The 26,065-nt window shown below is 42.9% G+C and overlaps 1 protein-coding gene across 3 annotated transcripts in view; it reads left to right on the top strand.

Moving 5' to 3' along the window:
• Positions 1-26,065, top strand: part of MAML3 (mastermind like transcriptional coactivator 3) — a 243,185-nt gene that overhangs the window by 133,417 nt on the left and 83,703 nt on the right. For all 3 annotated transcript variants that reach the window (XM_069978621.1, XM_069978620.1, XM_069978622.1), the window contains exon 2: positions 11,532-13,037. In XM_069978621.1, coding sequence (XP_069834722.1) covers positions 11,532-13,037 — 1,506 coding nt within the window. The remainder of the gene's footprint in view (positions 1-11,531; positions 13,038-26,065) is intronic.

The raw sequence follows: 26,065 nt of genomic DNA, 5'->3' as shown, positions 1-26,065 counted from the left end.
CACGGAACGCCCGGTCTCATACGTAGTGTGAAAATAGCCTAAGCGTGTACTCACACATACAATATAAGGCGTGTGCTCATATATACAATATATGGCTATGTTCCCACAGCGTATTTCTTCATAAAAGTACGGCCGTTGTTGCAATCGACAACAACGACTGTACTTTGTACGAAAAGACACACTGCTTTATCTTCTATGGGATCTCTCGTGGCGCCGCAAACAACTGACATGTTTCATTGAATAGCGACCACAGAAAATCCTGTCAGTGCACACTATGGAACGAGCGGCTCCGGCCACACGCTCCATAGTGTGCTGTGGGGAGTTCCAATGTATGCGAACACGAATGCACCCGCATCAGAATTCTGCGGCCCTAAAGATCATCCGGCCGGTACTGCAGATCTTTTCAGAGACTGGCCGTTCCATGACCTGGCCGGTCTCTTACTGTGTGTGAACATAGCCTAAGCGTGTACTCACACGTACAATATAGGCATCGTTTTACGTTTTAGGCTGCGTTCACACTACGTATATTTCAGTCAGTATTGCAACCAAAACCAGGAGTGGATTAAAAACACAGAAAGGCTCTGTTCACACAATGTTGAAATTGAGTGGATGGCCGCCATATAACGGTAAATAACGGCCATTATTTCAATATAACAGCCGTTGTTTTAAAGTAACAGCAAATATTTGCCATTAAGGGTACAAACCCACTTGACGTATTTGCTGCGTGAATCAGTCTTAAAATAAGAAAGCGAAACGCAGGTTAGCTTTATACAATCGTTCTGAGTTAAAATACGCAATTGCGTATTTTTGAAGCGTGAAGCTACATGCGTTTTTCACACAGGTTGTTAACAACTGATGCTTTGCTAACAACAAGCTTCATGCTTCAAAAATACGCAATTGCGTATTTTAACACAGAACAATCGTACAAAGCCAACCTGCGTTTTGCCTGCTTATTTTTAAGACTGATTCACGCAGCAAATACGTCAAGTGGGTTTGTACCTTACATGGCGGCCATCCACTCAATTTCAACATTGTGTGAACAGAGCCTTTCTGTGTTTTTAATCCACTCCTGGTTTTGGTTGCAATATGAGGACCACAATACTGACTGAAATATACATATACTGACTGAAATATACATATACTGACTGAAATATACTGACTGAAATATACGTAGTGTGAACATAGCCTAAAGAATTGAAGAGCCGTCCTGGTGGAGGAGATGCAATGCTTTGCTGTAGAGTTTATTATAAAAGGTAGATAGAAGATGAGAGCTGTCAGTCCTGCCACGCACCATCAGACAGTCACCTGACTATTTACTGTGAGATCTCCGATGAGCGCTGAGAGATAGCGCGTGTTTTTATTGCTGCGGTAGGAATAGGAAACAAGCAGCGTATAGATAAAGCCGTTCTCATAGGTGGATACTGTATCTCTTGCATATTCACAGACCTCCATATTGTCTCAATTTCACTACATTTGAAGCAAGAAGTAGATCATAAAGGTAATCTGACAGCAGAGGCTTATTGATATTAGCCGATATCACTTGTTATTGGAAAATCTTAAAGGGGTACTCCGGCGAAAATCTTTTTCTTTCAAATCAACTGGTTTCAGAAAGTTGTATAGTTTTATAATGTACTTCTATTTAAAAATTTTCCCATACTTATCAGCTGCTGTATGTCCTGTAGGTGGTATATTCTTTCCAGTCTGACACAGTGCTCTCTGCTGCCACCTTTGTCCATGTCAGGAACTGTCCAGAGCAGGAGAGGAGTGTCGTTCATTTCTATTGGGCATGTGGGATTTCAACGTCCCGACCCTTTTGTTTTCAAAGAAATAAAGCAGCAGTGTCTGGCCCCAGTCAGTAATTGGTTAAGTATGGCAGTTCCTATGGGGACGGTGCATCATCACCAACCAATAAGTGGTCAAGAGAACCAAGCACCTGGATTGTTGGGGGCAGTGGCTGTGAGGGGATTGGGGTAGGTGAGTATATGTTTTTTATTTTTTAACACTCCAACCACAATTGCTTTTTTTATCCCCTGATAACCCCTTTAAGACACATATATCAATCATATCTAGCGGCAGAATTTTATCTTAGAAAAGTAGAGCGCAGAGTTAGATCTAATGCGGAGCTTGGTTCTAAAGGAGAAGTCCAATGAAAATGATAATTTTCCTTTAGGCAGAGCCAGGGGGGAACATAATAATCAAACTGTACTTACCTCTCCCCGTGCCTCCACAGCACTGCCTTACCGCTCCGGGACTCCTGCCTGGATCTCCTTCCCCAGTAACGTCACAACTCAGCTGATGGATTTCCTGCTCAGCCAGTAACGGGAAACCACTCCAGCCTCTGATTGGCTGAGTGGGCAGGTATTTTCCCCCAGAACATCAGAACTGGGGGGAAACTTAGTTTGTTCATGAGTCTCAGGCACAGGGAGAGGTAAGTAGCTCTTGTTTATTATGTTCCCCCCTCCCCCTGCCTGCTGGCAATTTATTATTTCCTCCGGACTTCTCCTTTAATGCTTTTTATGTAAAGACGTTTTTGGTTTCAGCCGTCGGTAATGTATGACACTGCTCCTGCGTCAGTATGGATACAGCCGCCCCTTCCATGTAACCATACTTTGCTCACGGTTTTTAGCTGCAGCTCTGCAAAACAAGGTCAGATCAAGGTCAGTAACTTGGCTTTTTTTGCTGTTGATCTGAACCAAATCAGACACTGACAGAAAAGCTTTGCCAGGGAATCTCTGAAGCGCTAAGGATCATCCCGGTGGGAGAGAACTGGCACAAGGTAGACGGCAGCTACAAACCTGTGTGTGGTAATAATATTTGCATTAGAAGCTTGTGGCACATTGTCCAGTCTAACTGCGAAACGGTGCGGGGGGTAAGACATCTTGGGCTGGGTTCACACTGTTAAAGTACAGTATGCGTCAGCACATCAGCAAAAAGGTGTATCGGTATATACTGCCTGCACTGGGATCATTGAGTGCAATGGACTGGACGTAGTTGGGTCCACTGTTTCTGAATGTATACTAGTGTCATGCAGTGTCCCTTCAGTCCTTAGGTGTAGGGGTGTGTGCACACTGAGGAATAGGCGATGAATCCAGAATCCACTCCTAATTTCTACTTAGAATTCCTCCCGTAAAATATGTGCAGAGCCATGCTCCATTGTGTTCAATAGGATTCCGCTTTGTTGTCCACATGGCGGAATTTGTAAGCAAAATTTTCTACAGCAGATCCGCTTTCTGCCCAAAGGGCCTTTGCATGCTACGGAAATCTGGATAACTTGCCTTGGATTTTGTCACTCACTAATCCAACAGACCCCCAAACTTAATCGCGCCCCCCCTCTGCGCGATCTCGTTTGAAGTTCCGCCTGTCCCATGGGCTCCATTCTATGGTCAGGCGGATTCCACCATGTCAATTCTTTGGGCGTATGACTGAATCCGCCGGAGCCTTGAATGAAGCCTATGGGATGGCCAGATGATCAAGCAGGAGCGCGCATGGAATCTGCGGCAAGTTATCCGCGTGATTTCCGTAGTGTGCGAGGGCCCAATGAATTAACATTTTTAATTTCTGATGCGGATTTAGCTAGAGAAATCCTATAGAAGTCAATGGGGCTTGAATTTCGCTCAAATTCTGCAGAAAACATTCCTCTTTAATTCCTTGCCTTCTTCTCAGTGTGCACATGCCCTAGCACAGTCTATCAGATTTCTTGGAGTGTCCCTTTAAGGGCCTGTTTACACTGAGTAATTCTCGCCGTGTTTCAAGCGGATCCTGCGTTTGAAGTTCTGTCTGTCCTATTCATTGATTTTGTGCGCCCTCCGCTCTCTCTGCCGCTTAAATTCCACAAGAATTACTCAGTGTGAACAGGTCCTAATAATAGAAATTTTTCCCAAAGAGGAAAATGTTATTGGCCATTAGGAGCGATCACTGACCCAGCAAATAGCACGGCCATTATGGTCACAATGGCGCACACACAAACATTAATCATACTGGATAGATTTTTTTTTTCTTTAACAGGAACATTTTCAGGGACATCATAGTCAAGGATCGCCTAACGAAAACACGGCTCATCCTTGGAAATTTTGTGCGCACTTACTAATAAGGTTACTGCAGGCCGACAATGGCTCGGCTACTCAACGCGCAGGAAAGAAGGCGAAACGTAACTGGGGCGTCTCTGTATCAGGGACCATCTGGGTGTGCAGACTATAAACCTGTTCCGGAGTGATATTCGCCTTCAGCAGCTCTTCCATTCTCGCCGGGAAGGAACGCGCAATCTGTTGTTATGAAGAAATATTGTAACTAGTCGTCACTGCTATTTGTTGTGCTACATTTCTAAGTCGTGTCTATTGCACAGCACTTAATGATCCAATGTGTAAATGAAGTTTTATGTGAGCCCTGAAAAAGTTCTGTTTTCTATCTATATTACCAGTATAACAATTCTGAGTGTTACCCACACACTCATGGAGAACAGATTGTATGAGACTCGGTGATCCCCGACACGCACATTATTATATGAGATTCAGCATTACTCAAGGATCAACTCAGCCTACAAATATACAAAGATTGTTTTATTTTTGTAGTTTTTTTGTACTGGAAAGTTTTTAAAAAGGTATTGCACTGAAACATAACTTTTGATATGTTGCTGCCCATGGTGAGACTAACAATTCCTTCCATACTTGTTGTTATTATCTATTCAGTCTCCTTCCCCCAGTTCTCAGCTGCTGCATCTCACTGAAAACAAAAAAAATCTGTGTGTGAGCCCTTCTCTCTGTCTCCCCCTCCTCTCCCCTCCCTTCTGAGACAGTTGATGTAAACAAGTCTCTGGCAGGCTTTATCTGCAACATTGTAGCTTCTTTGTAATGCTGGGAGGATGAATCACAATGAGTTCATTAGCAACTTGACCTCAGAATCGCCCTCCCAGCATTACAAAGAACCTACAGTGTTGCAGATAAAGACAGTCAGGGGCTTTTTTACATCAGCCGTCTCAGAAGGGACGGGGAGATAGAGAGAAAGGCTCACACACAGAATTTTGTGTCTTCAGCAGAAAGCAGCAGCTGAGAACTGGGGGAAGGAGACGGATTAGATAACATGTATGGAACAAATAGTTAGTTTCACCATGGGCAGCAACATATCAAAGGTTATGTATGAGTGGAGTACCCCTGTAAGCATATCTGTCATGTCACATATGTTTGTAGGATGAGATGTGATGTTCAGCAGCAGTATTTCTGTCTGTTTAAATGCTTTATGCCAAATTTTACCAGATTTCTGCGCTGCAAGCTATAGTCCTAATTTTCAATTGTCCCTGGGCTAGTGGGCGGGGCTTAGTCTCTTAGGCTTCCTTAAACTGCAGACACACAGGAGAGAAGATTATGCTCATCTATGTTATTATAGTATACCCTAAAAATCAGCAGCAGCATGGAAGACATTATAGAGAAGAAGTTAACAGTCTAAGCTGTAAATCAAGCAATGGAGTAAGATCTGTTACTTCCTTCTCCATAAACGGGTATGGCCAGCCTGTAACATGATCTCTCAGTTGTATTAGAGCTGGGGGGTTTTTCCAGAGTAAATGAAAGTTTAGTAAGATGGGAAGTCTGAACAAACAGAATCAAGTACTTTTCTCTGATCTACAACAAAGTTTCTTATATTTGCTTGTACTATTGATCTATTCAAAGTTTGTTGAAGTGACGGTTACATATAGAGCTCATCAGTGTTAAACAATACAGCTGTCTATCCTGCTTTTCCCGGTCTATGATAAGAATTCCAGAACTGCATTTACATAGATGGCAAGAAAAAAAAAAACAAGATGAATAAAAGAAAAATAGTTTCTGATTTTTACCAGGCTGATCCATCAATGTAATGTACAGCAATGCCGCTTCGCCGTCCCCCGGTGTCTGCTGTCGTGGAAACAAGAATTAGGCATGCTGTATTTTACCCTGACAGACTCCCGGTTCTCTCTGGAGATAGTCGGCACCAATGGCGTCTGGCAGCTGCTTATCCTCACTTCCCCACGGCAATAAATATCCACGTCCACCCAATCCAAATGTGTGAGTTTATGATGGTTTTAGGGTTGGCTGTCAGCTGTCTGAAGGATAGGGTAAGCGTTACTCTGCATGACATAATAAATTATAGGAGAAGTCCAGGCTCTGAGCCGGGGAGGAGGAGGCTGAACATAACAACATGCACCTACCTCCCCCGGCTCTGGCACTGGGGTCCGCTCTCCTCCGCTCTGGTTCCCGGTCCTCCTGTTGCTTCCTGGTCTGAGCAGGGCCCCGGATCATGATGTGTCAGCCCCACTTGGGCAGTCAGTGAGCGAGGTGGGACCCCACTACGGCTGTTCCTGACCGGCTGACGGGGCTGACACATCAAGACCGAGGACTCCGCTCAGACCAGGAAGTGACCGGGGAACTGGAGCGGAGGACAGCGGACCCCAGCGATGGAGCCAGGGAGGTAGGTGCAGGGACGTACCTAGAAATGGCTGGGCCCCATAGTGAACTTTTGATTGGGCCCCCCTTCCTTCCCAACTGACCTTAAGCTGTCCACCTGTTGCTGCAAATGATGACAGCTCAAGGGGCCCAGTGTATTGCAGCAGCGGGCAATGGGGCCCCCCTGATGTGATGGGCCCCATAGCAGCTGCTATAGTGGTAGCTACACCCCTGGGTAGGTGCATGTTGTTATGTTCAGCCACCACACCCCTGAACTTCTCAGCAGTAGTAATAATAATAATGATAATACTTGTATTATATATATATATATATATATATATATATATATATATATATATATATAATGAAAAGTATTATATATAGTAGTAGTATATATAATAAAAAAATATATAACAATAGTAAATAATTTTATATATAATATAATAATAATAATATAATTTATTATAGTAAAATAATATTTTTTTTTTCAAACATTCACACATACATACCTGCATTTACTGATTTGTTATGATATACTATTATTATTATTAGTAGTAGTACTAATAGTAGTGCCTATTATTATTATTATTATTATTATTCCTGTTATTATGCCTATTATTATTATTAATATTTTTGTTATTATTATGCTTTTTATTATTATTATTATTATTATTATTATTAAGTTAATAAACAAAAGAAAGGCCCTTTCAGGCCATGCCCGTTAATTCATCTTCCATGTATAAAACTCTTCTGTCTCCGTTATGATTGAAGAGCAGCAAATTTTCCCAAATCTGACTACATTGCCCAAAAATTTCCAGAAGCTTTAACTTGTTGTGAGGAAACGGTGATGTCGGTATATAAAACATATTGCACGTGGTGGCCGCCCCAGACCTTGAGCTGACATAGTGTATCTGGTACCTGCCTTGTGCTGGTGTATTGTAGGTGGTGCTGGCAGTGAATAGGTTATCGGAGCCCAGCGAGGAGAGATCGTGATAGGCAAAGACGGTTACCATAACAACAGCACCTTGGCTTAATCTCTTTGGAGGAATGAATTGCTGCTGGTGGTTTAGAGCAGAGCTTCTCCTCCAGGCACATAAAACCTCGAGTACCCCTCGTGTTTATGCAGAAGCCGCCGCCGCATCTCTAAATGGAACGCTTCATTTCAAGCTCTTATTTAACAGTTTCACAGATCATTTCTCAAAGGCTCTTCTTCTTCTTCTTCTTCTTCTTTTTCTTTTTCTTCTTCTTCTTATTCTTCTTCTTCTTCTTCTTCTTCTTCTTCTTCTTCTTCTTCTTCTTCTTCTTCTTTTTCTTTTTGTTCTTGTTTTTTTGTACTCAGTTTTTTTTGTTTGTTTAATTAGGATTGGTTATTAACATGAAATAAAGAGACGTAGATAGATATCAGGACCGACCGTTCAGTACGATTCCTTATTCTTACAGAAGGTTGAAAGCACAGCAATGATAAAAAAAAAATAGCTGCGATGAGCCCTTAAAGGGATCTTTTTCTTTCACATCAACTGGTTCCAGAAAGTGCCAGAGATTTGTACTTTACTTCTATGGAAAAAAAAAAAAAATCTTCAGTCTTTCAGCACTTATCAGCTGCTGTATGTTCTGCAGAAAGTAGTGTATTCATTTCAGTCTGGCACAGTGCCACCTCAGTCTGTGTCAGGAACTGTCCAGAGTAATAGAAAATGCTCTCCTGCTCTGGGCAGTTCCTGACATGGACAGAGGTGGCAGCAGAGAGCACTGTGTCAGACTGGAAAGAATACACCACTTCCTGCAGGACTTACAGTAGCTGATAAGTACTGAAAGACTTGAGATTTTTTTTTATAGAAGTAAATGACAAATCTTTGGCACTTTCTGGCACAAGTTGATTTGAAAGAATAAAAAAATGGGTGAACTTTCCCTTTAAACTGTGCTTGGGCGCAAGGGTAAAGCTCAATTCCCATATTAGTTGTTTTTTGTGAGGTTCCTGACACTCTATGGTGGCAAACATTACATAGAATTTGCACTGATATAGATCAGTGTCAGCGGAATCCAGATAGATTCATTTGGGGCTGATTTATCAGACATGGTGTAAAGTGAGACTGGCTCAGTTGCCCCTAGCAACCAATCAGATTCCACCTTTCATTTTCCAAAGTGTCTGTGAGGAATGAGAGGTGGAATCTGATTGGTTGCCGGGGGCGACTGAGCCAGTGTCACTTTACACCATGTCTGATAAATCTCCCCCATTGTGTCAAAGTGCACGCATCATGACCTCTTTGGATCCAGTACAGAACAGGACACGAAAGATCCATCATATCTGTCATAGACTCTAAATTCTATGTGTTATAGCACTTTGTCAGCCCTTAGGAGAGCCATACATAACAAGTAGTTATTCAGGCTTAGAAAAACATGGCGCCTCTCCTGTCCTTGGTTTGGGTTTGGGTTTTGGCAGCTTAGTTCCATTGAAGTGAATGGAGCTGAATTATAATACAACCCACAACCTGGAGAAATAGTTGTGCTCCTTCCAATCCCGGATAACCCCTTTCATCTACCGTTCCAGTCGCAGTTGATGCTTTCCCTGTCGCTGTGAGTCTCAATAACAATCAATGAGTAATGTGATATGAAATTTTCATGTAACCTTCCAGCAGTGTCTGTTTTTATTAAAGTGTCACTGTATTTTTTTTTTTTCCAGAAATCAATAGTCCAGGCGATTTTTAGAAACTTTGTAATTGGGTTTATTAGGCAAATATGCCATTATCTGCATTCAAAAAGACTTTCCCCAGGTCCCCCCCCCCCCCTCTCTCATTCACTGCTCATTATCAGAAAATTTCCACTCTTTTACATCAGTCGGGCCCTGTCTGTTCTATGGAGAGGGGAGGAGGGAGATTAGTCGCCAGCAGAGAGCAGAGAACAAAGGCTTACACAGTGGGAGCTGTGTGAAAGCCGGTATTCAGAGGTCAGAGAGGTCAGTGCTGACTTCAGAGGAAATAGGCCGGTGATGTAGCTGTAAATTAACTCTTTGTTGTCCTGTTTTGGTGCCTCATCTCCCTGCACCCCTCCCCTCTCCATAGAGAACCATGAAGACAGGAGGGGGAGAGCTTCAAACTGCTTTTTCATGATAAAAATTCATTTTTTTTGGTCTAATAAACCCAGTTACAACGTTTCTTAAAATCGCATCTACTATTGATTTCTGCCTTTGCACCACAGTTAGGTACATTGGACATCATATGGTTTGTGCTGTTAAAGGAGAAGTCCTGTGAAATAAAAAAATGGGAGGAAGGTGGGGGCGGGAAAATAATAAACAAAGTAAACTCACCCCTCCCCGTGCCTCCATAGTGCTGCTCCCGTTAGTCAGGTGTCATTTTTGGCTGGAGTCTTGGTACGTAGCTTTTCCAGCTGCAACGTCATTGCCCGCTCAGCCAATTAGTGACTGGAGTGGTGTCCCGCCCCGGTCACTGATTGGCTGAGCTGGCAGTCGATGTCACAGGAGGAGCTGTAGGTGACCATCATCTGTCAACAGGACCCAGGAGCGAAGCTATAGGGACAGGGGAGAATATTTTATTATTTCCCGCACCCCCTGCCTTCCTCTACTACAATACTACAATGCAAACGTCTTTGGAGCGTAACGTGTTCTTTTTCACAGCACACCATGCCAGATCCAGTCCACATTTTTAGCATTTATGTCACCACTTCCATGTCCTTTTTTTTTATACCGATATATACCGAACATACACAGCAAGTAGTGAGAATGATTTCATCCTCCTGCACAGACCACAGCTGCTGTGGGACATGGATGTGATGTCAGCGCTGGGGATCTGTGCCGTCTTTGATCTGCTGTAAGCTAGAAGCCTCACCTTCCTCAGGTCCCTTAACGCCCGGGTGTAACAGGCCCCGACAAGAGCCGGTGTCAGTCGTGCTGGTTTTACATGCCTGCGTGGATCAGCCGTACTGCCTGTGATGGCACTCTGGTCTAAGTCAGGAGACGTCTTTGATATTAGGAACAGCTAAAGGTGTGTCTCGAAAACACTTCAAACATTAAAGACGTATGACAAAGACAGATGCCATGAAGGGTTTTATTTGTGCTGCTTTGCTGTTTGCTGGATGCACACCTCAGGGTGAGCTGTTAATGGGCATGCTTTAGGCTTAAGAAGTTTTTTGGGGGGAAGGGGGGTATTTTTTATTTTTTTGCTTTCGGCAGATATGTTTAATCCACTTTGATGCCAAGGAAACACAGCCGTGTTGTGACACATACAGTATATGCAGATTATATATAGATTTTTTTTATCTTAATTTTCTTGGTGATTTTTTTTTTTTTTTGTTTCTTTCATAGATTCATTGTTAAGACAGGTAGGAATGGTATGGTTTAAAAAAAAATGTGGTTGAAAATTCGGAATATGACTTTGTAACCTGACGTTATACGTAACTCCAGTGTTAATTTTAAAAAAAATTGTAATTTTTTTGTCTCACATGTTTATGCTTAAAGTGACTCTGTAACCCCCCCTCCCAAAACCGATTTCACCGCCGGATAGCTGCTTTTAATTCAAGATCTGTCCTGCGGTGATGCAGTTATTGTCCTAAAAAACAACTTTTAAACTTGCAGCCCTGTATCAAATTGGCATGGCTTAGAGTGCCTGTGCCCTAGTCCTGCACCGCCTCTCCGTCTCTCCTCCCCGCCCTCCTCATCATTAGGACCTCAGGCAGAATTTCCTCCTAATCATCACTTGTCTGAACACTGCACATGAGCCTTAATCACCCAGCACCTGTGCAGTGTTCAGACAAGTGATTAGGAGAAATCCTACCCAGAGGCATTCCTTATGGTGAAGAGGGCGGGGAGGAGGGAAGGAGAGGCGGTGCAGGCCTAGGGCACAGACACTCTAGACCACGCCAATTTGACACAGGGCTGCAAGTTTAAAAGTTGTTTTTTAGGACAATAACTGCATCACCTGCCGAACGGACCCCAGGACAGATCTTGGATTAAAAGCAGCTATCCGAAGGTACAAGTGGTTTGGGGGTGGGAGTAAATTGTGGGTGCAGAGTTACTTTAAACCAAAGGATAATTGGATGTACCGCGCTTTGTTGAGAATTAAAACTTGTAATTTCACATGGACTTATATATATTTTGTCTTTTCTTCTTAGCTTCAAGAAGCCGTACAGAAGAAGTTAGAAGGCGCCCGTTCACCACTTAACGGAGAGCAGCAGAATGGCATCTGCGATGGGAGGTTTTCACCCTCTGCTAAACGGCGAAGGAAAGAAATGCCAGGCATGGACACTCTTAATAATATGTCAAATATACCACTGCCTTCTGTATCGCCTCTTCACCAGCTTGATATAAAGCCACATCTACCTGTTACAAACAATGTAACACATACAGTAGGATTAGAAGACTTAAATAAGAATGGCAGCCAGCAGGACGGGAAGCTAGCGGTAAACGGCTCGAACGCCAGCGATCTGGAGGAGAGTTTCAATATCCTAAATAAGGAGATGAAGCAAGAACCACTAGATGACGCCTCGGTCATTGACACGTCCGATACTTCCCTCTCCAACCAAAATAAACTTTTCTCGGACATAAATTTGAACGATCAAGAATGGCAGGAACTGATCGACGAGCTCGCCAATACTGTCCCAGAGGATGACATACAGGATTTATTCAATGAGGACTTTGAGGAGAAGAAGGAGATAGATTTTTCCAGACCTACAGCCCAAACTCCCCTTACTCAAGAAAGTGCCAGTGTAAAGAGTGACCCATCCCATTCTCCGTTCCCTCATGTCTCTATGGGCTCTCCGCAGGTTCGTCCATCCTCATCCGGTCCTTCTTTTTCTAATGTCTCTTCTGTTTCCAGCATACCCTCAGTCTCCAGTGCTCCATCTACCTTAATGCTTGCTGGTTCGCCAGCAAGTTGTGTTGTCCAATCTCCACAGACTCCTAATCCACCTCATACGCCGGGTCAAACCTCAACAAGACCTGGTAATGGATATGTCATGACTCCAACGTCTAGTTCTGGAAGTGGCTCTGTAAACCTCCCAAGTGCGGACTTGTCTCCAGCTGAGCAGCTCAAACAAATGGCAGCTCAACAACAGCAACGAGCAAAACTCATCCAACAAAAGCAGCAACAGCCGCAGCAGCAACCGCCGCATACAAGCCAGCCTTCCAGTTGGTCACCCGTGGGGCCTCCATCTAGCCCGTACGGTGGAGCCTTTGGTACCGAAAAGCCAAATAGTCCAATGATGTATCCCCAAGCTTTCAACAACCAAAATGCTATTGTACCTCCGATGGCGAATAATCCCCCCAAAACCACAATAAACAACTACCTCCCTCAAAGCCACATGAACATGATAAACCAGCAGACAAGCAATTTAAATTCCAGCTCTATCAGTAAAAATCCCAATATGCTCAATTACGGTAATACTAAACCGCTATCGCACTTTAGTGCGGAAATAAATCAAAGAATGACCCCTCCAATTGCCAACCAAAATAAGAATGCCATGTTACCATACATGCAGCAACAGCCGCAGCAGCAGCAACCTCCCATGCCGCCTCAGATGAGTCATTTGAGCGAAGAGCAGAAGCGGCTGCTTATAATGAAGCAGAAAGGACTTCTGAATCAACAGATGGCTTATGGATCTCTTCCGGGTCATGGACAGGTAGGAGCACAGAGAATACTAACCAACATAATGCCGATAGCTATTGGGATATATGACATCTAATATCATTGCAATTTGCACCATATATGTTCACTGCCGGTTTTCTACAACTCAAGATATCTAAGTCAGTGAGTTTTAATAGCGGTGCTACTTTTATGGTATGTCCCTGTTTAGTGCTCCCTGCTATATGGGAATGTTCACACTATGGAATTGGGGCGGAATTTCCACTTTCCGCCAGTCCCATTGATTGAATAGGATGTCTCACGCGCACATGGGTGGACCCTCTCTGGCAGAGCAGTAATGTGTTAGATAAGTCATCTTGAACATGCACCACAAAGCTACCATGAAGGCTTCTTGCCATAACCAGAAGTGACCCCTCCACTTAGCACTTGGGAATCAGTTTGGGCAGATCCCTTAGACTTGGAATCAGATTGGGTGACCAAGAAGTATCAGCCAGCATGGGAACAAGTATCTTTTGCAGAGGGCTTGTGAATATCCAGAACTGTGCCACTGGATCTGGGACAGGTGGGAGGTGTGTGGGGGGTGTCAGAACCGTTTCTGCCATGAGGCGAAAGTAGTTTATTGCTGAGGTGGCAGATTTGTAGCGTCTCTGAAGGGCGGCAAAGGTTATAGAGTGGCCATTAATGATACTGTCTGCTACACACCACTGACTTCATTCACCTCATGACCTGTAAATGATATCTGGACACAGACCTATAATGTAAGGAAGTCAGGACTTCAAACACTCTGCAGGTATTGTTATATGCGTCACCCATCACTACAAGTGATCACTGCCCTTTTATATGGAGCACAAGGTGTAACGGTAGTATGACCATGAATAAGATCACCAAGAGCAGTCACAATGCATTGCCTCTTGTATATGTCGGGGGCTTTTATTCTTGGAGAAGCAATTAAGATTGAAGAATTGTATATACACTGGTGGAATTGGAAACTTTGAAACTTCTTCTGTCTTGTCTTCACAGAGGATGGAAGGTAGTGCTGGGACAGGGTGATTTATGGTGGAGCTGGATTGTGTGGGCACTTATTATTATAAGCTGCAGATTTTCTGCACACGTCTTACTTATCATTTTGAATAGACTTGTGGGGGAGGGGGGAGGTTTCAGGTTTCACCTCAGGCAGCAGAAAACCTAGAATTGGCCCTGGTGGTTGCAGCCATTCATGCTTAAAGTATCACTGTCGTTTTGTCATAGAGACATGTCAAACGTTTTGATCAGTCTGGGTCTGAGTGTTCACACCTATACCGATCAGGAGAAGAAGCAGGGAGAGGACTGCGCTGCAGCGAGTGTCTTCTTCCTGCTCTGTGTTAGCATAATCAGTCAGGCTCCATAGAGCTCCATTATAATCCCGAGACACGTGACACAGCGCCTGGAGAAGACAGCACTTAGCGCGGTCTTCTCCTGGCTCTGTCTCCAGAACGGTATGGGTCTTAACACTCACACCCGACAACCAAAATGTCGTTTTGAAAAATGTCAAAAGTCATAGAGACATGTCGAAGGTTTCGATTGGTCTGGGTCTGAGTGTTCACACCTATACCGATCTGGAGACAGAGCCAGGAGAAGACCGCACTAAGTGTTGTCCTCTCCTGGCTCTGTATCACGTGATCAGTCAGACTTAAAATGGAGCTCTATAGAGTCTGAATGATCACGCTACATCACGTCTTCTCCCGGATCTAACTCCTGATCGGTATAGGTCTGTACACTCAAACCCGGACCGATGAAAACTTATGACATGTCTCTATGATGTCTCTATAACATGTCGAAAGTTTTAGCAAAATGACAGTGACACTTTAAAGTGTACTTATAACTAAAAAAAAAACTAAAAAAAAAAAAAAAAACTTTTGTCATGTCCTAGGGACTTTTCAAAGTTTTTATCAGTCAAACAATACTCTATGTCTATGAGACCTGGACGGGCCCAAATACTTACCTTATGGGCGTACATCTCCTGGCCGGTTGGACACTCCAGACGGATAAAACCTTGTGATATATCTCTATGACATATGAGGGGGTCATAGGAACAAAATAAATACATTGCTGGAATCAGGGGGGCACCAAAGCCACAAAATCTTATAAAAACATATTTATTTTTTGTACCCCCCAGTGTACCCTGTGCAGTATGGCAGGAACAGTATACAGTAGGATACGCTGCAGTTCTAGGGTTGACTCTTGTACACAGTGCATCCAGAAGGTCTAACAAGGCATTATTAATGTAAATTGTTCTGCTTGTCACAGCTAAACAAAAAATCATTTTAGCTGAAGGCTGACATCAAGAAGCTGTGTGTTCACATCGACATTGTAATGAGTGTCCCCACGCAAACACTTCCAGTATTTACATACTTCTGAATCAGTCATGTCGGGGGGAGATAATAGCCAAATATATACCGGCGGGGGGTGCATGATCTTCCCTCAGCTCCTTCTAACTCTTCTCTAATGCAAGCATGGATTCACCTTCAGTCCAACCAAGGGTACATATTCTCATGTAGTCCAGTCAATGCTGTAAAAAATATGGATGAATACACTGCAGAATGAAGTATCCAGATCTGTAACCTTTTTCAGACTTTTTGTATTTTCATATAATACATCTGGACCACCATTGTAAAATATTGTCAGGAGCGGCAGTAAATTACACGAAGTGTCTGTTGAGATACTTTCTATAGATTTACCTAAAGGGAATCTGTCACTAGGTTTATTCTGCTTTGAATGAGAGCAGCATAAACTAGTGACAGATCGGTGTATTACTTACATTGTTCTGTTCAGCCGTTCTCCTAATATGCAGGAGAATAGGATTCTTGCCACACCCCTTCCCCCACCCTCCAGCTGCTGATTGACAGCTGACTGCCTATACACAGTATGTATAGATAACTGCCAATCAGAAGCTGTTGGTCAGAGTTTTCTGCTTCTCATGAATATCCAGGACTACTGAGCTCATGCACATAATGGAGAGGACGACTTATTGTCCATGTTATTCAGGAGAATATCTCTGGATCAGCTGCACAGAACAATGTAAGTGATATATCATTCTGCTCAGCTTCTCTGTCACTAGTTTATGCCACCCTAAGAGAGGACGCCATAACCCCCTGCTGACAGAGTCTCTTTAAAGACCTGCCTCCTTTCCTTTCCGTTAAAACCGCTGTAAATTGTCCATAGCAACCAATCACAGTCCAGCTTTCAGTTTACCTGTGACTGGTGAGCTGTAATTGGTGTAAACTGCTGAAAGAAACCATTTTTTTACACCCTTTGATAAATCTGCATCCTTTTCTTAGAAATTAGAACAGGTCACTACCATTCCCCAAATTTATCCTCCATGGGCCCAGGTTGGCATAAAAATTACACTCATCTGCCCCCCACCCCCCAGCACTTCCTGCTTTATTCTGAATTTGCTCATCACCGCTGTGTGTCACTTCCTGTTTTTGAAGCTAAAAGTGGGAAGTGCAGCTCAGTGGTAACTGGGAGCCATAGAGACTTATACAGCAGCAGGGGACTGGGGCAGGTGAGTATAACTTTTTTTTTCTTGTCCATGAATATTGCGGGGCAAAACAATCCCTTTAATAGGATGTGTATAGACTCATGCTCAATTGCTTTTTTTTCTTCTTCCATTTAACCGATATCTTTAGAAAACATGTGTAAATATGGACTCTTACGCTCAGTGTCAAGGTTTACCGTATGTTCTTAACAGAGTCTTGACAGTCAATATGGATCACGGATCACGTCTTCCAATCCAGATTGATTCCAACTAATCCTGATGAATACGATTGACTTATAATGGGGTAGGTCAGGTTTACATTGCAGAATAGTGCTGCAGATTACAACGTTCTCGCCCTGAAAGGGAATGGAAACCTGGCGGCGCAGAAAAGGATTTCCCCGTTCACCACATTGGCCTGGATTTGTATCGTAGATTCCAATAATAAAGTCAATGAGTGGACCAGCAAATGTGGCTTCAGCAAAAAAAAAAATTTCCACTAGGTACGAGCATAGCCTTAGACCCCGACAAAGCTATTTTCTAAACAGTGTCATGTCCGTAATCCCACTTAACCAGCCCATTACAAATTCATTTCAGAAAAGGGGTTAATCCAGCTTGAAAAGGCCAACGTTTCCTAAAGAAAATATTCTATGCATTGCAAAGTGGCTGGCACTGGCTGTATAGCTCAGATGTATAGCATTTTATTGGCTGGTTTGGTTTTATATAAACATCCCGGGGAGAAGGTCAGGTGCTGCTGACCCTCCCATTAACATGTCAATGAGGAGAGCTGGTGCCGGGAGTTTACTGCTCCTCCATGTGCGATCAGCCTCATTAATTACATTTAGGAAGAAAAGCTCACAGCTCCCAAAGAAAAGTGGAGGGGAGGGGGAGAAGTCTCCGGCTCACGCGAATACCAATAATTGGATGGTTGGCAGCGTGGTAAATTGGTGGTATATCCGAACAGAAAAAAAAAAAAATAGCCTTTTCTGTAAACATGAAACCCAGGGAACAAAGGCAGAAGAGCGTCCTTCGAGAAAGCCTAAAGAGATGCCGACCACTGCCGAGCCATCACAAATCAGCTACTTGCTCTCCATCATATTAGGAGCCGGGGCCTTCTAGTTTTTTTTTTTGCAAACAAAAGGCAAATGTAATTGGAAAGATGGATTGAAGGAAGAATGTTTGAACAGCGGCGGCACCTTGTATTCAGCTCCACTTCCATTAGCGTAAGCTGGTGGCACGAGGCATTTTTGGACGTAAATGATGCCGTGACTATAAATGGAGGAGAGCGAGCCTGGACCTTACATAAAATAATCCGCCACTATATCTCTTCCCAATCAGTAATTAACCCCATCATGACCAAAGGTCATCGATGCCCATCGAGTCGTAAACACTTTTTAATTTTTGTTAATTTTTTTCAGAATATAATTTTTAAAAAATCATCAGTTCTGTTTTATTTTTTTCTTCTCTCTCATTTACGCCATTCACCTTGTGGGAACAATATTGTTATATTTTAATAGATTGGACAATTCCGCAGACTACAATATTTAATATGTTTATTTTTTGTTTTCTATTTTTTACATATTTTTACTTTTACAATGGGAAAGGAGGTAATTTAACTTTTATCGTTCTTTTAAATATTTTTAAAACATTCTTTTACACTTTTTTTTTTACAGTTACATATGATGCGATCATTGGATTGCAAACACTGATCAATGCTATGCCATTGCATAGCATTGATCAGTACTATGGGCAATCTTCTCATAGAGCCTGCCTGACAAGACGGAGATAAGTGTTTCTCCTCTGCTTGTCAGGAAAAGTGATCGGGACCCCCACAACATAGCTTGCTTATCCTGTCACTGACTTTCTTAAACGCCATAATCGCTATAGATTGCGGTGGATAATGACAGGCAGCTGTGTGACATCGGCTGCCTGTCATTACCTCCAGCTTCAGGAACACTGCTGTGTGCGGGACCGCTCACATTGGAGCAGCCACACACACATTAAAAGTCCCTTCACTGCAGGAACATATATATAAAGATTGTGGAAGTGAAGGGGTTACATAAGAAATATTATTGTTTTATACATCTATTTATCTATCTATCTCATATCTATCTTTGTTGCATGTCAGTTGAGAGAGGTTTTTTTTTTGTGTAAAATACCAGAATTGTGGCAATAGTAAATCTGGGAGATTATGCTAAATAGATATTTATAATAAAGATGAATTGACCAGATGTAAAGGGTTACCTTTGTTGTTCCCTTCTGAATTGATAGTTGCAGTTGTACTCTCCTCCACCCGATTACTCCCTCACTAGTCTGGGCAGCAGGACCCCAGGCTGTTAGTTCAGCATTGGGGAGCATCTTAGTAAATTGAGGTTCTTTTGTTACAACAACCTCTTTAAAGGGGTACTCCAGCAACAACAAAAAATTCTTTCAAATCAACTGGTTTCAGAAAGTTATATAGATTAGATTATATACCTTACTTATCAGGTGCTGTATGTCCTGCAGGAAGTGGTGTATTCTCTCCAGTCTGCACAGTGCTCTCTGCTGCCACCTCTGTCCATGTCAGGAACTGTCCAAAGCAGCAGCAAATCCCCATAGAAAACCTCTCCTGCTCTGGACAGTTCCTGACATGGACAGAGGTGGCAGCAGAGAGCACTGTGTCAGACTGGAAAGAATACACCACTTCCTGCAGGACATACAGAAGCTGATAAGTACCGGAAGACTTGAGATTTTTTAATAGAAGTAAATTACAAATCTATATAACTTTCTGAAACCAGTTGACTTGAAAGAAAAAGATTTTTGCTGGAGTACCCCTTTAAGGTGGGAAGGGCACGAATAATGGTAGCAAAAGTGGACAAATTCTTAACAAATCTTAGCATGTGGAAGGTTTACACCAGGGATAGGGAACCTTTGGCCCTCCAGCTGTTGCAAAACAACAACTCCCATCATGCCTGGACAGGTCCAGGCATGATGGGAGTTGTTGTTTTGCAACAGCTGGGGGCCCAAAGGTTCCCCATGCCTGGTTTACAGTATTGAAATCAATCTTATCAATATCCCTGATTCTATTTCTTAGAAGATGAGTGATTGAGATTGGGAGTCCCAGATCTGGTCCCATTTATTACCCTATAATTCCCCCTTATTGCAGGAGTCGGCTCAATGTATCTGCAGTCAGCTCCCTTTTATGCTGCATTTACACAGAGCGATAATTCGCCCGATCGTACAATTAACGATTTCGAAGTAATTATTTTTTTCTATAACGATCAGCGTTTAAATGGAGCGATATATCGTACAGAAAAATCGCGCACGTAGGTTAAATCGGTACACGACTGTTTACACGGAACGATCTGCAAATTTTTTGTGAACGACGAAAGACGATTTAAGAACATTGTTGTAAGATCAAGATGAACGATTTCTCACTCGTCATTCGATCGTTCGCTGCGTTTACACAAATTCGATCGTTATCGTGCAAATTCAAACGATAATCGTTCCGTGTAAACGCAGCATTAGTCATGGTGGTTGAGCAGAGCTCTTTAGCCCGTCGGTACGCTCGCCTCTTCTGTAACTCAAGGGTTTAAAAAGCTTTCTTGCCCCCAAAGCGTTAATCGGGTTTGTCGATGTTATCATTTGCATTCAGCCAGCCGCTCAAGACATGTTATTTTGATTGCTGGCTCAGGCCCATGCTCCTACAAATGGAGGAGGCTGGGAGGATTTAATGAAACAGGAGCAAACGCTTGATTTCTCTTTGTCTATTAATCTGTCTTGGGCTCCAGTTAAATATTTTCGGCCCCCACCATTCTTTCATTCTGTTGCTAGGAAAAAGAGGGGGGAGGTAAAAGTTCATGCAGTGCTTAGGATGGCATCGCAGCGCCGAGGACCTTTTTTTAATGAAGAATAATGAAGAGTAATTGCAGATCTGTAATAATATCAAACTTCCCAAGTCAAGGGCAATTGGACAGGTCCCAAGAATGTGTCTAGCTTGAGATACACTGCGCTGACCATCGGGGACAGGATCCATCGGGCCAATAATATCACCCTACTAGAAGATGCATTTTATATATTTTTTTAATTACCTGCAAAAAGAGCTCAGGTTATTCCAAGGCAGCCGCTTCTCAAGCAACTAAAAGTATTCCTCATCCGGAAAATTAGACTTTAGATTTTTTTTTTGTTATATTATTGTTGTTTTTTTTTTGCATTTCAGTCATTAGTACCTACAGTAGATCAGGGATGGGGAAGCTTCAGCCCTCCAGCTGTTGCAAAACTACAATTCCCCTCATGCCCGGACAGCCAAAGCTTTAGCTTTGGCTGTCCGGGCATGATGGGAATTGTAGTTTTGCAATAGCTAGAGGGCCGAAAGTTCCCTATTCCTGATCTAGGTTATATATGATATTGGAGAAAGGAGTAGGGAGGTTATCAGGGGTGCAGAAGAGATATAAAAGCTTTGGGCCCCCGGGTCTTGGTGCCTAAACACCCCTGGGCCGCATAAAAAGACATAAGTATTATAAATGGCATATGGTAAATGGAGAGGGGGGGGGGGTCATATTTTACACTATGGTTCAGGTACCTTAAAGGGAATCTGTCACTAGGTTTATGTCACCTTGAATAAGGGCAGCATAAACTAGTGACAGATCAGTGTATTACTTATATATTTTTGTTTAGCCGTTCTCCTAATACGCAGGAGAATAGAATTCTTGCTACGCCCCTGCCCTCCAGCTGCTGATTGACAGGTGACTGCCTATACACAGCATGGATAGATAACTGCCAATCAGCGGCTGGTGAGCGGAGTTTTCTGCTTCTCATAAATATCCAGGACTACTGGGCTCATGCACATAATGGAGAGGACTACTTATTGTCCATGTTATTCAGGAGGAGATCTCTGGATCAGCTGCACAGAACAATGTAAGTGATACATCATACTGTTCAGCTTCTCTATCACTAGTTTATACGACCCTGAGATAGGACGCCATACTGTATTAGCCTCTACTGCTAAACTCTTCATATATTTACCTGGAGCTGTGTAGCCAGTGCTTCTAGAGCACAGGTGTCAAACTAAGGCCCTCCAGTTGTGGCAAAACAGCTGAAGATCCTGGCTGTCCAGGTATGATGGGAATTGTAGTTTTGCTACAGTTGGAGGGCCGGAGTTTGACCCCCTGGGTGCGTTTACACAATGAGATTTATCTGACAGATCTTTGAAGGCAAAGCCAGGAACCGACTATAAACAGAGAACAGGTCATAAAGTAAAGACTGATATTCCTCCTCTTTTCAAATCCATTCCTGGCTTTGGCTTCCAAACTCTGTCAGATAATATGCACCATTAGGATACAGGACCACCCAGTCTACCTGTCCTCTTCCTCTCGATACATCTAAACGTCAGGTGGGAGTGATTATTGGAGTTATTACCAGTTCTTCACCAATTATTCCTGATACATTTAATAATTTTATGAAATGTTTTTACCCATAAAGAGAAAGGCCTTAGAAGAATACAGAGAGTTGCATTGCTTTTAGTATATATATATATATTTTTTTTTTCTTATATTTGTACAGACTATTATCTTCTAATTGGGACCTCTTGAATGCACTTCTAGAGATCTAGCACTTTCTATCACTTGTGTGTCTGGGCTTTTCTGCTCATCCCTGTAATGGAATAGACTAATGTCTTATTGGGGGCTTTCAGTTCCCAGTGGACGGCTTGTGAATTGGACTCGATTATCTCTACACTGGCAGTGGGCTGTGAAAATGACGGATCTCTAAGCCCATTTAGACTCCGAGTCATGCGACATATTACATAAAGCGTATTCGGCCCTCGCTGCTTCTAATGCACGGCTCTCAACCATCGCAGATTCTTCATTGTAAATTGGAAGCCTGTTGGATCATGGACCCATTAAAAGCTTTGGAAGAAAATTATTTTTTTATGGTGCGTTCACACCTACAGGATCTGCAGCTGATTTTCTGCAACAGATTTCAGTTAAATAACTGAACACAGCATCAGATTTGATGCTGTGTTCAGTTATTTAACTGAAATCTGTTGCAGAAAATCAGCTGCAGATCCTGTAGGTGTGAACGCACCCTTAAGACTTTTCCTGTTTGCTCAGGATGAGGGTCTCATTGTGTCATTTGTGGAGCGAAATGTAGTATGCAAGAGAATGGAAATTCGACAGAAATGGCTGCAAAATGCGTTAAATTTTGGCTAAAATGTACGTAAATTGTTAGATTTGTATAAAGAAGCATCAGACCTGAAATAAGAAGTCTTTCTCCGCTTTTGCTCTGGCTTTATGAGGAGTCTTTAGCTCCTCTATCTCAGTTTGAGACAATATCTGGAATCCATTTCTGAAGTTCTGACTTTTTCCTAACTTTTCAAATGTGTCTGAGTTCTAAGGGTATGTTCACACTGATGAAAAGGCGAGGGATTGAAGAGAAACGTTTTCTGCTTGAAGTTTCTTCTTCTTCATCTCTGGTGGAATCGGAGCAGAAACCCCCATGACTTCTATGGGATTTCTCTAGCGGAATCCGGGTGGGTGGCGGATCCGTAGCAGAACATTACGCACATAAATTCTGCCATGTGAACAACAGAGAGGAAATCCTATTGAGCTTAATGGGACATTGCTCTGTACATATTTTACGAGTCGAATTTCAAGGGTAATATGCGTAAAATATCAGATTCCACTTAAAATTCTTTGCCTATTCCTCAGTGTGAGCATATACCCTAAGGCTATGTTCACACTATGTTCCACGACCCAGCTGATCTCTGAAAAGATCATCCCTACAGTACAGGCCAGATGATCTTTACCTCTGCTAAGTTCTGATGCGGGCGCATCCGTGCGCGCCCGTATTAGAACTTCCCACTGCACACAATGGAGCCAGCGGCCGGAGCCGCACGCTCCATTGTGTGCACTGACATGTCAGTTTTTTACGGCACTGCTAGGGATTCCAGCCGGACTGTATACTTTGTGTATACACTCCGGCCGGGATTTCTTCAGAAGGCAGCACTACGTAAGTTCCGTGGGAATCACACCTGTTGTACTAACGGCCGGGATTCCCCTGGAACTTATGTTGTGTGAACATAGCCTAAATGTGGAGGGCGAAGGGGCCTGCTTGAACAATATACAGAATATACAGGGCCAGCCTACGGCTAGGTTCACACTGCTTTTTTCTTTCCGTTTAACCTACAGGTTTTATACGCGTGAAAGTAAAAAAAGGAATAGGATCACAGCAGTATCGACATAGCATAGCACATAGCATAGATTGTACACATAGCATAGACTACACACATAGCATAGACTACACACATAGCATAGACTACACACATAGCATAGACTACACACATAGCATAGATTGTACACATAGCATAGACTACACACAGCATAGACTACACACATAGCATAGACTACACACATAGCATAGACTACACACATAGCATAGACTACACACATAGCATAGACTATACACATAGCATAGACTACACACATAGCATAGAGCACACATAGCATAGACTATACACACATAGCATAGACTACACACATAGCATAGACTACACACATAGCATAGACTACACACATAGCATAGACCACACATAGCATAGAGCACACATAGCATAGACTATACACATAGCATAGACTCCACACATAGCATAGACTACACACATAGCATAGCACATAGCATAGACTACACACATAGCATAGAGCACACATAGCATAGACTATACACACAGCATAGACTACACACATAGCATAGAGCACACATAGCATAGACTATACACATAGCATAGACTGCACACATAGCATAGACTATACACATAGCATATACTGTACACATAGCATAGACTATACACATAGCATAGACTGCACACATAGCACAGACTATACACATAGCATAGACTGTACACATAGCATAGACTACACACATAGCATAGCACATAGCATAGACTGCACACATAGCATAGACTGCACACATAGCATAGACTATACACATAGCATAGACTGTACACATAGCATAGACTACACACATAGCATAGAGCACACATAGCATAGACTATACACATAGCATAGACTGTACACATAGCATAGACTACACACATAGCATAGAGCACACATAGCATAGACTACACACATAGCATAGCACATAGCATAGACTGTACACATAGCATAGCACATAGCATAGACTACACACATAGCATAGACTGTACACATAGCATAGACTACACACATAGCATAGACTACACACACAGCATAGACTACACACATAGCATAGACTACACACATAGCATAGAGCACACATAGCATAGACTATACACATAGCATAGAGCACACATAGCATAGACTACACACATAGCATAGACTACACACATAGCATAGACTACACACATAGCATAGAGCACACATAGCATAGACTATACACATAGCATAGAGCACACATAGCATAGACTACACACATAGCATAGACTACACACATAGCATAGACTACACACATAGCATAGACTACACACATAGCATACCATCTGTAGTAGTGTACCATGGCTAACCTTTCCTCCAAGGTGTTGTATTGCGCCACGAGGCTGAGAACAAGGTAAATAACGCTTCTTTCTCACATGGTGAAGTGAGAATCTTGACGCCTGAGGGTACGGGCCCCACAAAGCTTCATCTTTGACAACCTGTCGCCATTTACTGCCGCATGTTCCCAATGGTCCATACTCTTTAATTATCCGACAGAATCAATTAGTGACTGCGCTTGGTCCGTTCTATGAACGTATGCAGTCATTTTTCAGGACTCTTTTATTTTCCTGCTCGAGGTGCTCTGTGTGCGAGGAACGGGCGGCTACAGTAACAAACTTTAGAAAATAGCCCCATTGGCCGAAGTGTTACCCATCCCAAGATATGATAGCTCTACCCTCCCCAAGATATTGCTGCTTCTCCCCCACCTATCAGTTTTCTCTCCCCCTCTGCCAGGTATTGCCCTCCTCCCACAGTGCTGGGCCTTGATCATGTGACTGTGACACCTCCATAGGTCCTGCACCCTCCTAGCTTACATAAAGGAGATATAGACAGGCTGGACATCCAGGAAGAAAGTGAATACAGCTCACCCATTCACACCTCTTCACACTCATTCACACTTCTCATCTCTACCTTCTCTTAGGACCTTTTCCAGTTTGATTTCTAGAGTGGAACTAATTCTGCTGAGGTTGTTCAAGATCTGTGTCATTGTAACCATGTCACTCAGTGTCGTGTTCTTTGCCTGAGTTATATAACAATCTGACATTTACCACTCTCTGAATTAAAGGGGTACTCAGGCAAAAATTGTTTTCTTTCAGATCAACTGGTTTTAGAAAGTTATATAGATTTGTAATGTACTTCTATTTAAAAATCTCCAGTCTTCCAGTACTTATCAGCTGCTGTATGTCCTGCAGGAAGTGGTGTATTCTTCCCAGTCTGACACAGCGCTCTCTGCTGCCACCTCTGTCAATGTCAGGAACTGTCCAGAGCAGGAGAGGTTTTCTATGGGGATTTGCTGCTGCCCTGGACAATTCTTGACATGGCAGCAGGGAGCACTGTGTCAGACTG

Source organism: Dendropsophus ebraccatus, chromosome 7 (assembly GCF_027789765.1).
Source record: "Dendropsophus ebraccatus isolate aDenEbr1 chromosome 7, aDenEbr1.pat, whole genome shotgun sequence".
NCBI lineage: Eukaryota > Metazoa > Chordata > Amphibia > Anura > Hylidae > Dendropsophus > Dendropsophus ebraccatus.
The sequence above is the reverse complement of the archived record's forward strand: the minus strand, read 5'-3'. Positions and strand labels throughout refer to the sequence as shown.